Consider the following 14,918-nt stretch of genomic DNA (forward strand, 5'->3'; position numbering starts at 1 on the left):
CTGAGTCAGACATAACTAGTTTGAATAAAGAGGATAACCTAGACTGCTCTTTTCCCCAACAAAGCACTGAGGTTGCTTTGTTTATAAGAGTCCATGACGTGGATGGGAATACATCAATGTGTTAGCACACCTGCCTGTTGATATCGAAAGTGATTTGGAATCATCTGTAGACCGAGTTTTCCATATTTTATAAGTATCACTATTACAATCATAAAGAGAAAAAATTATTCAAATTTTCTTCTTATTTATTTGAGTCTTTGTTGGGGTAGTGATAAGAACAATCAGCTCCTCTCCTAAAGAAAAGGAGCAAGAGATGAAGCAGGCACCCTAGCCTTTCAGCTGCAGGCTTTGCATCACTGTGAACCACAGTGTGGTTCACACCAATCCAGCCACAGCTCCTGCAGGCAACCTAGCCTTTCAGCTAAAGGCTTTACATCACTGTGGATTACAGTGTGGTTCACACCAATCCAGCCACAGCTCCTACTTTCTTCTCTCTTTTCTTTTCAAGTCAGGGTCTGTCTAGGTAGCCTAGGCTAACTTCAAACTTAGGATCCTCCTGCTTCAGCCTCCTCAGTGCTGAAGTTACATGTAGTACATGCCACCCCACTCTTTTCTACCTGTGCGTAGCACCCCTATCTGCTTGGGACAGCTGAGTGCTGGAACAGAGACGGTGCCCATGAGCAGGATGTACTCAGGCCAACAGGCAGGCAGTGATGACCGTATAACAGAGAGAAAGGTAGTTTGGGGGCTTTGGGAGCACAGAAGAAAGGGAGGCGTGTTACAGACCAGGAGGGAGATGGCAGAGCAGGCAGTCCGTTTCTCAGAAATGTTTGGGTGGCTTTTATGCTATAGGCACCAGCTTGGTTAGATGGAGTGATGAAGAATTTTCCAATTGTACTTCAGGGTGGTGGGTGACAAGAGAAAGGCCAGCCCCTGAGTAAGACACAGCATGGGATGAAGGGGATGGGGTAGAAGGCTCAAGGAACATCTATGGGTCAGTGTTACATAGGACAAGGGAGAGAAGGAAGGACCCACGGTGATCTAAACCGGATCAAAAGGACAGGTCCGCTGTCATGTCCTGGCTAAGTCCTCAAGTCCATTTTCTTCACTGTCATGTAACATCCCTACCCAAATCTCCACAGTCACCACCCTGGATCGCTTATGGCGATGTCTACACACAGAATGCTCCCAATAACTCAGCAGAAGACGGGAAGCCTCCCTATATGCAACACTGTGACCTTGATGGCCCCACGGCGGGGCTACTCACCTCTTTTGGTGTCGACAGCAGAAACGGCCTGAATGAGGAGCGGTGCATTGGACTCGGAGTACTCCACAAAGACGAGCAGAAGCTTCAGGGCTGTCTTCACCACCAGGCGGAACTGGAGAGAAGATGAAACCATCACAGAGAAGCAAAGGCAGCCCTGCCCACTTGAAGGCACTCTCCCCTCCCCCTCAGCCAGCACCCAGTGTCAGTCAACCTGGAGGCTCAGAGGTCATCTAGATTCCTTTATTGGTTCCTCACTCACCTCTTATCAGATACCTCAGCAGATAGGTATTAGTCCCCTGCCCCAACTGTGAAGACTGGAAAACTGAGGCAGAGTACGCTGTCCATGATCACACATCTAGTGAGCAATGGAACCAGGAATTCGAACCCAGGACATTTGACCCTGGGATTCATATCCGGCTTCCAACAAGTAAGACATGCATGCTGAACTGGGGACTTCATTTGATCCCAATGACAACAGGCACAGTTCATATTTTTCAGATGAGGAAGCAGGTACAGCAGGTCAAACACTTGGATTAGGGCACAAGTGCAAGCTTGGGTAAACAGGATCCTGAGCCAAGTACCCAGTACTTAAATCAGGCAAAACGGGCTGCCTGGGGACTTGGAACTCACAGACCCTGGATCCGAGGCTCAGCATTTGTGAGGTGCGACAGCCAGCTCAGAACCTTTCTTTCCCACAGAAGAACTTACCCTTGGAGAGACTCAGTCAGTGGAAGTTACCATGGCTTCCTCACTCCAGCTCCTTTTGTCCTGAGGGGTTCTGGGTAAGTTTCCCTACCCTCTCAGTTGCTCCTCCCTCTCTCCCTCAAAGCCTCCCTTCCCTTTATCCCATTTTCTTCCAAGAATCTCATCCTCAGTGACCTTACACACATACCTCCTGAGGATCGCACAAATGATACACCTGAGAACACCACGCCAACCTCGGGTTGTCCATCCATGCTCAAGCTGTTTGTTGCCCCCTTTCAATCCCACAGACCTCTTCTAAATGGAGGGGGGGTTGTTTATATGTTTTCCTCCAAGGCCAAGAACTACACATGACTCAGAGTGGGTTTAGGGGTGTCTTCTAGCTGCCCTGATCTGTCAGTCAATGGCCAGGTCAAACCATCAGTCCCATTTCGCCCATCACATTGTGGAAATCAGTTACAGCTTCTTCATTTGCCTTGCACCTAAAGGAAGACCCAGGGATTCCATGAGGCCTGAGCTCCCATCACAATGACAGGGAAGCAGACTTGACGGGGAAAGTGAGGGAACCTTAAGCAAAGAACCGCACTATACAGCTCAAAGGTGTGATGGTCAATCTTCATTGTCACCTTGACCGATCTGGTTTGGACTCACCTAGGAGCCTAAGGACCGCTGCTGGGCATGGCTGTGAGGGAGTTGCAGGGAGAATTAACTGGTGAGCAAAGGACTTAGCCTGAATGTGGACACCACCACCCCATGGGCTGGGGGCTTGAATGGAAGAAACGGGGGAAGGGAGAAAGCAAGCTGAGTGTGAGCACTTCCTCTCACTACTTCCTGATCCAAAAACCTGTCACCTGCTCCAACTCTTGGCTGCCCAGACCACGAAGGTCCTAGCTGCCATACTTGGATTGTATCCTCTTAAGCCAGGAATGAAAAAAATCAATCCTCCTTCCCCAAATTGCACCTGTTTGGTATTTATCACAGCAAGGAGAAAACACTAGTACAAGAGGGGACAAGCGGGGACAAGAGGGGACCGTTTAAAACAGCGCCTGCTCCAAGTCCTTTCTCCAAGGCCACTCCACAGCTCTGTTCCAGGCTCTTTCTCTACTGTCATACCTACCCAGGTAACTAATTCCCTGTCTTGTCCTTGGTCCCACTCTCTCCACTTGGTGCCTGCTCCTTTCTTCTCCTTGAGACCAAAAATGTTTCCAGAGTTCCTAAGGCCTGTATGGCTTCATTCCCCAGCTTGCCAGGAATCCCCTGTGATCATTAATCCTGATGCTTAACTTGACAGGATTTAGAATCTCTGCTGAAACAAACTGCCGGGCATATCTGTACAGGATTTTCTAGACTGGGTTAAAAGGGATGTGGAAAGTCTCTTAAGTATAGGCAGCACCATTCCATGAGCTGGAATCCCAGACTCAACCAAAAGCAGAAAGAGAGCTGAGCACAGCATTCCGTCTCCCTTTGCTTCCCGGCTGTGGATGCCACGTGACCAGCTGCCTCAGCTCCTGCCACCATCCCTGCCATCATGGACTATATCCTAAAAATACGAGACAAAAATCAACCATTCCTTCCTAAGTTCATTTTACTCAAGTATTTTTGTTCCACCAACTAGAAAAGCGACCAGATGCTCTCCAGCCCAACTTGATGGGAATTTAACTGTGTCTCCACTGCTCAGTTTAGGTATTCAGGTTCATGGTGGCCTGCATGTTGTCAAATCCAGCAGTTACCTCTTCATGGATTTCATTCAGTCTCGTAGCACGTGACACACTCAATTGCTCTCTCTCAGAAGAGGACAGCTAGTCTCCCACCTGATGGCGACTCCCTTGCTGCTGTTTCCAGGGTATTCAGGATGGCTCTGTGAAGACCTAAAGGTTTCTGCCTAAGCGTTCGTTCTTCTCACCACACACTCTCTGACAAGTTTATCCTACCCCTGGGTTTTAAAGCTCATCTAAGATCGAATGTTAAATCTCTGTTGCTTTCCAGGCCTGACCCAATTCCTGGGCTGGGTTGTCTTATAACTTCGATATCTCTCAGGTGCTATCCCGCACCTCAGATTCACTGTGACTAAAACTTGATTTCCATTCATTCTCACCACATGCCAACCGCCACTACCAGCCTGGCCCATGCATGCCACCCGCCACTACCAGCCTGGCCCGTGCATGCCACCCAACACTACCAGCCTGGCCCATGCATGCCACCCAACACTACCAGCCTGACTCATGCATGACACTCTCCACTACCAGCCTGGCCCAATCCACCCCCTACTACACCAGCCTGGCCCATGCATGCCACCCCCACTAGCATCACTACATGTGAAGGTGGCGTATCTTCACTGAGTTTCTCCTTCTAACCCATCACAGTGGCGTGGAACAGGTCACAGCCCCTAACCAAGCTAAGGCCCTTCACAATCAGGTGAAGGTCAAGAAGTCCTGGGTTTCCCCTTCCTTTTGTGTTCCCACCACAAAGGGAACTGTGTACTTGGGGGGGTGGGCTCTAAGCACTTTAGAGGTTTCCTACCCCTAACTCCAGTCCTACCATCTCCTTGCTCCTTCCTGTCTAGGAAGAGGTCAAATTCCACAGTATTTTCTCAACAGGTACAAGGCTTTTGGGGGTGGCAGTCCAGAAGAATAAACTGTGTTTTGTATGTTTAAAGCCAGAGAATTATCTTCAAGTAAACACAAACCCAGCATGCCCAGGCTTGGCAGCTTCCCCGGGAGGTAGAAATTCCTTTTGTGGTTCCTGAAAGGAACCTGGCAGCTGTGCAGTGTGCTCCCGTGAGGTAGGGCCCTTCTGAGTATCTGTGGGGTCACGGGCCTTGACTATCGTGGTGTGGTCCCTAGTACCTAGAATCCCAAGCCATGGCTGCTTCTGCTGGAGAACCTGCTTACCCACGGAAGCCTTTCTTTTCATGTCTTCTTCCCCTTTGCTGGAAAGGTTCTGTCGGGAGTTCTTCGGGCACTGCAATTTTAAAAATTTCTTAAACATGATTCCTATGATCAGGAGTTCTGTGACTTTAGCTTCTACTTAGTTTATGTTTGGTGCTTTCGAAAGCTTTACTACGCCAATGAATAGCAAGCACATTAGATAATTAAAGTGCTTTAGAGGCAAGAACATCGGAACGTTAATTTGGGGCAAATTCCTGGTACTAATTGAAAGCATGTCGCAGCTCATCTTCAGATGCATCCGGGGCTCCTACTCAGAAATTCCACATTAGCAATGTTGTGAAGGTTTGAAAGCAGGGAGAGGACACTGCTTCTAAATACTGCTATAGAATCCTGCACTTCTCTAGTAGTTGCTCTCTTTGATACCCTTCTGTATGGAGAATATAACCACACCCTCCGGAGCGTGAAGCAACCAGCACGGGGACCACACCCCCTCCTCAAAGACCAGCACATTGCCTTTTCCACAGTTCTTGAAAAATCTTTTCTTGGTGCCGAGGACTAGTTGGGCAGTAAAGTGCTTTTGTAGAATGCACAAGGCCCTTGCTTGACTCCCAGATTCATCTTAGGTGTATTTGCACATTTGAATAGGAACTGCTGTTAGGAGTCCTAGCCCATATTCACTGGGAAGAAGCAAACACGGGAAGCAGTGGTAGAGCAGGGGAGGTGGGCTTAAGGTGGCTGCAGGAAGGAGCATCCCCAAAAAAGGAGAGGTGGGAGTAAGCTGCAAAGCAGTCAGGGCATACACCATCACATGGCTTAGACACAGCATGATACTCCTCAGAGTATCATTTCAACCCCAAATGCCCAATTTTCAGCTTTGACCGAAGCCCCTTCCTATCCTAACAAGAACAGTGTCACGACAATGCATCCAACACCTGGCAATCTGTCTAGCCCTGGAAGAGCTGATCCAGTTCCCATGAAGCATGTGACACCATGCGCTGGTTCAGCTTCATGAAGCAGACAGGCTATATGGCAACAGGGAATCAGCCTCAGCGGCTCAAAACCAAGTGGGCTGAAGAGAAAGGCACATCCCCACAGGAGGTAAACACGGGTGGGGTAGACTGGCTGGCTGTGCTCGAGTCCCTTCCAATCCACACATCTTTGCTTCCGCTTCACAGGTACTACAGGCACTGGGCAAGCACTCCGCCAACTGAGCTACGTTCCCAGCCTGAGAAAATAGTGCTTTATGCTTTCCTAAAATATATAGCTAAGCAGGAATCTGCGCTAGTCCCTTTGTATGAAAAGAGTGCAGAGGTCAGGAACATGCCGCCACCATACTTCATGAAGATTTAATGCATTTTCAGGGTGGCTGGACTCTGCTACGCCTACTATTTTGGACTTTATGTTCCGAGTCAGCATAAAATATAGGCTGAAAGACCTTTATGAAGGCCAAAGTACCAGGTAAGTAACCAAGAAAGCAACCAAGGACAGCCTCCACATCCCCCACACTCTGGATCCAATGTCACGTTCATTTCAAAGAGGCTGAGGGTAGGGGAGTAGTATCACCATGGTGCTTGCCTAGGGTTTGGTTTTCCTGGTCATCTTGCAGGAAGCATCTAGGTTTTAGAATGCAGCGACCAGAGGCCTGGGGAAGGAATACAAGGCAGATTCTAAAGACGTTTAAGCTGGAACTTCACACGCAGCTCACTGGATTTAAGGAAGCAGGAGAAATCTAGCGAGTAGGTCAAATATGCTGCTCATAAAGTACAAATTCAAGTATCCAAAGCCTTCCAGTTGCCATTTCCTCTCTCCAAACAGTTCACAGTCTTAGGATTTAAGTTGCAATAGAGAGACACCTGTGATTTTGTTTCATGTCCCACTAAAGGTAGCATAGGCAGGTGCTGACCTTTAAACTAGCGTAGAAACTGTAAGACATCCTGATTTATAGATCTTTACTGTACTATTTATACATTTACCTATACTCTAGAACAAACTAGGTATTGGGGAAAAAAATCAAACCAGGCATGCTGACTCATGACTGTAATGCCAACAGTAGAAGCTGAGCAGGAGGAGGATCTCTGTTGAGTTTGCAGCCAGCCTGACCTATAAAGTCAATTCCAGATCAACCTGCTCCACAGAGTGAGACCCTGTCTCTTCTTCCATGAAAAAATTGCAGTCCCTAGTTATGCATCCTTAAGACTCCCTATTTAACTTTTTATTCTAATGTCATACTCTCAAGTTGTGACTTTCTAAGCCAGCAGTTCAAATTCAGGCTCAAGGGCCTTCATAATTATTAAATGGCTCAACAAAAATCTTAGGCTCCAGAATCTTTCCCTTCTCAACCTCTAACAGACTGTTTGAACATGGTGTGGGCGATTATCAGAAATAAAACAGAGATTCACACAGTGCCTCAAGCACAGAACTCTGGGCCTCGGCCTGCAAGGATTCGCGGGGAATAAAATGAGCAGGGTTGGCACATCAGCCAGGACAGGAAGTCACCTGCACCAATTCCCTGTGCTCTGGCTGAGTGACAGATGCATGCTTCTGACAGTGCAGTTCACAGAAAGGAGACCAATGCTATGAACAGTGAAATAACCTAGGGAAAGCTGGCTAGCCCTGAAGGTACTAACCAGTGAGTAAGACATTTTGTACAGTATAAAACAGAGCAAGCTGTCCAAAGATGATGGAAGATAAAAGAAAAACAAAAAGTTACAAATTATAACTTATTCAACTGGAGTTTAGCTGGAACTTTATTTAAATAGTAGTGTGCAAACATTAGAAAATATTCACATGGCTAAATTTTCCAGAGGATACCCAGGGTCATTGCAAAGAGTCATTTGAGGGCCCGAGAGATGGCTCAGCATGTTAAGGTGCTTGCTACCCAACATGATGACCTGAGTTTGACCCCTGGTACCCCGAGAGAGAGAGAGAACCAACACTTGCAAGTTGTTCTCTGACCTATACACATGTGCCATGATGTGCACACGCCTATGCATTCACAAACATAACAAATAAAATGTAATGTAAAAAAAAATGAAAAGGGTCAATTCGTAAAATGACATTAATTTGCTCCTTTACTATTGAGAAAGGGATAGCAAACCCTTGCACGAACACGCCAGCTAAGGGGCATCTTGTTACTGCTTGCAGAATGCAATATTGGTTGAAGGAAACCAACAAGCTTGGGTGCTTTTACAGGAAGCAGCAAGCCCCTTTGGGGGTACAAACCCCCACATTCTAGGAGGCTAAAATAACTTGCTTCACGGCCAATTTCTAAGTGAAAGCAAAGGAAAACAAGTCAGATTATTGCCCTTAGCCAGTGAAAAGCCCCATCTTTCCTATGTTTTGGCTCAAAATATATGTATTGTGGAAATAGGACAGATAATAGTTTCCAAGGAAAAGAACTTTCTTCTACAAACAACTAGTCCTGGAGGCATGCCAGCAGACAGCAGGTAAGCCTGGCATGGTGAATGTGCTGTCAGGAGAGCTTGGTTGCCAGGAGTCTCCATGAAGTGAGTGCATACGGGTGCCAGGCAGACAGAAACAAAGTCCAGGGGCTGGTGGTGGTGGGTGGAAGAGGGAGTGGGCAGGGGGTGGGGGGAGGCGAAGAGCATTGACAAATAGAAGCCAAGCCTGCAAGGCATCTCTTGAGATGACTCCCAGACCTCCTGCCTCTGTTGTCCTCCCTTCTTCTACTGCCCTAGAAGATGGAAACTATTTTCATTGGAGAAAGGGTATGCTGGCTGCTTGAGGTTTTGCAATCTTCCAGATGTGTTCCCAGGTTCGAATCAGCAGTTCCTACTCTTTTTCCTGCTGACAGAATTAGGCAGCTTTCTCTGGCCACAGGAGCAGAAGCGCCATAGTTCCACTCCCACTTGTATTTCTGGCTTTTATAGGGAAAAACCATTTGTGAGTGATGAAGCAGCAAGGCTTACTTACAGAGAAGCTTCTTGAGAGTGGAGAGGACCCAAATATGCTCCCTGAGGTTACACCACGGACTTAAGGAGAGATACTTCTGCCACGGGGAGCCTCTGCTGGCTATTCCCTTAAGACCTGGCCTCACCCTCAGGTCGCTCACTCCTAAAGCAAGTGCTTGTGAAACCTGATCTTACCTACTCCTCTCCCAGGGGAATGGTTTCCTACTGGGGCATCTAAGAAACCAAACATGATGTGACACTGGGGGACAGGCTCAGGTGGTAAAGTGTTTGCCCTGCAGGTATAAGGACCCGAGTTCAATCTCCAGAACCTATGCTACTAAAAGGAGAAGATGTAGCTTGCTTGTAATCCTAGTGCTGAAGAGGCAAGAGGGTCTCTGGGGCCCCACTGGCCAGCCAATCTAGCCTAGATGGGGAGAGACCCTGCCTGAAAGACACAAGGTGAACAGTGTCTACGTGTGACATCAGGGGCTGAGCTCTGGCCTCCAAACACCAGCACACATGTGAACCCACATGTGCAAAAGAAATGATACACATCGGAATTTGTGCTCTGGGTGTGCGTGCACAGGCAGAGGAGTGGGGTGGGGGTGATCTCTACAGGGGACATTGGCTCTGAAGCCACAGTGTCACCCTGCCAACAGCACATGAACACACTGGGGTAATGCAAGGAGTTTCAGAAATACTACTTAATGGGATGTTGACAAATACAAGTCAAAAGCAACTTCACTCACTAAAAAGGTTTGAATGATAGTAAAATATCTTCAAATATAGCGTCCAACCTGAAGCCACTTGACTGACAACATGAGAAACATGAAATGAACTCCCATGAGTCACAGCAGAGTCATGCAAGAGACTATTATACAGGCATCAAACAATATTTTAAATATTACAGTGACACAGAAAATATTTAGAATATGTTTAGGGCTTACTATATAAGAAAGAAACAAAGGAAAATAGAAAGGTTCCAAAGTTAATCATCATCCTTAATTTTGGCAGCATCTCCAGATAGTATTTTTTTGTTTGATTTTACTTTTTAAAATTTCTAGTTTTATATAAAGAGACCATTTTATTCTTACAATCACTGAAAAGCTTTAAATGTTAGTTTTTACAATGTTACCAAGTTGTTGAGATTATCCATCAGCTTGGGTTTTTTTCTTCAATCTGTTGTCATTAACTTCATTATGAAAATTAATATTAGCCCAACTTCTATTAATGGAACATATATTAATTCAAGTCATTTGAAGTATTAAATACAAGTTCCAAATCTAGTACCAAATATAGTACTGATTTAAGACAACAGCTACCATTTAAGAAATTGAGTAATGTGGTGGTAACTTCTTTGGCTAGGCCATACAGAATTCAATGGCTGAGCAGACTTCATGGTGTTAAATATGTTTACAGTGTGAGTTTAATATATGTATTAAATTTAATATATATAAATATATATTTTTCAGATATTTTCCTACTTAGCTACATAGAGCATCACTCTCACATTGGCAGCAAAAATATCTCCAAACAGAGGGCTGGGGAGGTGGCTCAGCAGGCAAAGTGTTTGCCACAGAAGCATGAAGACCAGACACTGGAGCATCACACCTATGGAGAGGCTGGGTGGGTGTGGTGATTCAGCTGTAATCCCAGACTGCAGGAGGCAGAGATAGGCCATCTTCAAAGAAAGCTGGCTAGCTAGACCAGCATAATTGGTGTGTTCTGTGTTCAAGTGGGATATTGACTCAATAATACAAGGTGGGGAGCAGGCAAGGAAGACATCCAACGCCATCCTCCCATCTCCACACTCATACACGCCCACATATGTGTGCACACCCATGTGCAAAAAAGAAAAAGCTGCATGATCATTAAACTTGCCACTGATATTGATCCTGCCATGGAACTAGGGATGCAGAGGAAAGCAAGAGGCTTGAAATGCAAGGAGAGGGACAATTTTCTTCACACGAGAGGAAAAGGTGTCTGCAATGGTCTAGCCGAGGACAAAGGGGAGGAAGGTGGAGCCACCCTGCCAAGCATCAAGAAATGCTCACGTGTGATGGAAGTCACATGTGGTATACCATCACAGCATGAAATCCCCAGAAACTACAGGCACAAAGGCCAGCTATAAGCTGCTCTCTAGGGACCTGCCTTGCACTCCTCTGGCAAGTAAGGGACAGGGTTAGGATGGACAGAAGCCACCCACAGCATAAAATCAGACAGAAAGCAACTACCAAAAAGGGATGCAAGCAGATGGACTCCCAAAATGACATCCTATAGTTTCCTGAACTTACCACTGATTCCTGAAAAATTAGCCCAGGAAATTTATGCTTAAGGTTGGGGAGAGATGGAGAGACAGGAAGGGGGAGGAAGAGGGACAAAGAGGAAGGGAGAGAGGGAAACACCATGCCCAATGGTCTCAGTTGAGAACATCTCTAAATTAGGATGTTGAGTGTGCTTCTGGGAAGAAGAGCCTTTAACAAATGATACAGGACACAGGGCCAGGAACGAAGAGTGCTCAGTTTACACACTCGTATCTACTCATCTTACAGACTGTCTCCATTTATAGATGTAAAGGCAACCCACGAGAAGGATGCACTGGACTCCAAAGCCCTAGCTTGTGCTGTGAGATGCAGTATGTCCTGATTTCAGAAAGATCTTGAGAAGGCATTGGGGACAATGAAGGAGTGACTTGATGGTCAGCTAGGCAGCTCCCGACTCACTTCACAGTGACCCTAAAACACTTTGGCTAATAAGCGTCATCACGCAGTTTGTCCTGGTTAATCCACACTCTCCCCCCCCCCCTCAGCATTCTGTCTATAATAAAAGGCATAACTTATTAAATTTATGTTATATAAGGCTGGCATTAACAGTTAAGATGATAAATGGCCAAGGCAGAATTCACAATTATCTTGAGGCTGGAACTGTGGTCTGATCAATGAGGAAAATTGCAATGCTTTGCATTTAGATACACAACCATCAGTCATGGACACGCAGAAAGAAGAGCTGGCAGGCATGATGTATGAGGAAAAGCCAGCGAAGTTTAATGGACTGCCAGGCTAGCTTCAGCCAGCACCCGGGGCTGCTGCTTAAAAGACCCACTAAAGAAAAGATGAAATTTGTGGGAGAAAATGTTCCCTCCCAGGAGGCTGCTGTACACCTTCTACCAGTTGCAAAAAGAAGGCGGTGGCCAGGAGAAAACGAAACTGGTTATTAGGTTCCTGTGACAGCTACAGTAAAGGATACATTGTAGCCTGGACAGACTCACAGGAGAGCCATCTTTACATGTGGATGGGTATGTGTGTTTATGTGCGCATGACTACACATGGAATCAAGAGGACAACCTCACATGCCACTGCTTAGGACCTATTCACCTTTATTTTCATCTATTTTGAAATGGGGTCTCTTATTGGCCTAAAACTGAGCAACCAGTCCAGGGTAGCTGTGCAGCCTCCCCAGTCCTGGGATTGTAAGCACACCTCCACACCCAACATGGTTTGTTTGTTTGTTGTTAAATGTGGGTCCCAGGAAGCAACCTAAGGTCCTTGTGCTTACACGCAAGCACTTTAATGACTGGGTTATGTGTGTGCATGTGCATATGTACACACGTATACATAGATATATCTATATATGTATATCCTCAGTCCATGACAGCCACCCTCAAATGCTCAGAGCAGGGCATAGGGAATTCGGCGTGACTGACATATACACAGTGTTTGGTAATGGTCTAGATGAAGGTGCTTCCCCCAGAAGAATGGCTTCCCATCAACTCCCATGTCCCACTAGTGTTGAGCTAGTTGATATTTTTCTAGAAATATCAGGATTGTAACTCATGATAACAAGAGCAACTTTAACATGACTCAGCGTTCGTCACAGCTAGGATTCTATAACTGTAGGTACTAAGGACATTCTTCATGCCTCAGCCTATATGTGGGTCACTTGAGTGTCACTTACCAGAGACACAATAGAGACTACAAAACCAAATGGCTACTCGCTCTCATCTCCTGAGCAACAAGCACAGTTTCCCGACACAGGGAGCACTGGGCACCTGGGATCACCTGCTCGGCTCTATGTGGGGACATTCCCTTCATTTCCAAAATATCCTTCCAAAATTTATATCAGCTTCCCTGCTCCTGCCAGAGGCACTGTCTCACTCTGAGATACAACTCACGTTTTCTAAATCCAGAAAGCTAGGCTTCGGACGCTGCTCCTCAAGATGTCCACACCTTTCTCACCTTGGCTGCTACCCTTCCCAGGCCCTATCGCTTCATAGTAACTGTCCCCGGCCCTCCCATCTTTTCTCCCTCCTCTAATCCTATGTCCTCCATGCCGTGTAGCTCAGATTGTGTTCATTCTACTGCCCTAATGAGGGCTCACAGAGAGAATGTAGAATGTGTGAGGAGAAGGCAGCATGGCCGCGGCTCTTTTCATCCCGCCCTACACTAGTTAGCAGGGTTACGTCAGAGCAGAACAATGTGCCCATCTTCACACAGATGCAGAGGAAGCCCACTGATGTCCGTCAGCTGCCTGACACACAGCTGGAAGAATGAGGTTCCGTGAGGTAGGCAGAAATAGACAGCAGGGTGAGCAAAGGTAGAAAGGAATAGAAAGGGTGGTTTCCATGGCAACATCAAGACCATCCCTGGTCAGGAGATGAGGGTCTTCCTCAGGGCCAGAATGGAAGACAGAGTGGCAGGCCACGCTGTACAAACAGAATCAGCTTACCCCAATTAATTAGAATTACAGGTCCGTGAAGAAAACAACTATACACCCTTAATAAGTCACTGCAGGGGCACCCACCTCTTCCCTCTGGCTGAGGAGTTTCGAGATGGGCCCATGTAAACAGAAAGACCTCAGAGAACACACTCTGCGCTTTCTCTTTTAAAGCCAAATGCATCCTTTTTTTTCTCTGGAGTTTCAAGTAACTGTGAATGTGCATTGCATAATGCCCCTCTGGCAGGCGGCAAATTCACATCTTGTTGCCTTTCATGGGAGGAAAATCAAGCGCTATGAAAACAGAATAACAGGAATTTTTTTCTAACCAGCACTTCCTTTATCAACATTGTGCCTGTATAAGGCAAAGCCAGCAGGCTGTCAAGGCAAACCTTTCAGGTTTAGAAGCCATGGCTCCGCCAACAGACAAGGCTCGAACACAGCTTCCCTGCCTTCTCCACCTGAGCTAGGGAAACCTACAGCAGCTGCATTGGTTAATCTGTGGGCTGAGGACAGAACTGAGGCATCATTTTCTAAACCTAAGGGTCCTGGTTAGGCTCAGGCACCTAGTCTTCTGGAACCTTCACTCCCCAGATGAAAGAGAGGGAAGGGGCGGCAGGTTTTGTAGAGAAGGGGACATCTCAGGAGGACTGTGCTGGAAAAACACTTGCCAATGGCTGCTTGCTTCTTGCATTCAGCTGCTGACCTGAACTGAGTATACCCGGTAGCCTGATTCAAGATCGTGTCTGACATCACAGTAAATGGGACAGCAGCTTCTGGTGTCAGCCTTTTTAGCATCACCATAGGCCCCAAGGTGCAAGCTCACTAAACTCTATTTGCCCAGCCTAACAATGCCTGGAAGTCATCAGGCACTAAAGACCAGCTTTTGGAAAAGTGAAAGGTGGAGACAAAACTCACATGTTCTAGACAGACAGTCTAGTGCTAATGAAGCCAGAGGGTAGGGAAAGAGATAACTGGTCAACCCCGGGCAGAGCCTGAGGAGGGACCCCAGAGCAAGCAAGAGCTCTAAGGGCCAGCAGGGAAGGCATGACTGCTCTGCCAATTTCTTCCTCTGGTTTAATGATTCTCGGTGTACTTCAAAATGCAATGTGGATTCCCCTTGTTCTCCTTTTCAGATACTTTACCCTGAAGAGTGATCCCAAAGCAGGGAGGGGGACGTCATGGGGACAGACACCACAGGCTGCAGCGATGCCACAGGCTAGTGGCTAAGAGATGAATTTGTTACCTCCTGCTCGTTCCGTCTCATTTCCTATTTTTCTTTTTCTTTTGGGGTTTTGAGCCAGGACCTTACACTATAACCTAGGCTGGTCTTGAACCCGCAGTAATCCTCTGCTTCACCCTTCCAAGCATTGAGGTTTTAGATATGAGCTACCATGTCTTTTTATCCCCTCCCCCACAGTTTCCAGTTCTTTGTAA

The 14,918-nt window shown here is 46.8% G+C and overlaps 1 protein-coding gene across 5 annotated transcripts in view; it reads right to left on the reverse strand.

Moving 5' to 3' along the window:
* Positions 1-14,918, reverse strand: part of Fhod3 (formin homology 2 domain containing 3) — a 409,106-nt gene that overhangs the window by 147,914 nt on the left and 246,274 nt on the right. For all 5 annotated transcript variants that reach the window (XM_057788966.1, XM_057788965.1, XM_057788964.1 and 2 more), the window contains exon 7: positions 1,268-1,379. In XM_057788966.1, coding sequence (XP_057644949.1) covers positions 1,268-1,379 — 112 coding nt within the window. The remainder of the gene's footprint in view (positions 1-1,267; positions 1,380-14,918) is intronic.

The sequence above is a fragment of the Chionomys nivalis genome, chromosome 14 (genome assembly GCF_950005125.1).
Source record: "Chionomys nivalis chromosome 14, mChiNiv1.1, whole genome shotgun sequence".
In the NCBI taxonomy this organism is placed as follows: domain Eukaryota; kingdom Metazoa; phylum Chordata; class Mammalia; order Rodentia; family Cricetidae; genus Chionomys; species Chionomys nivalis.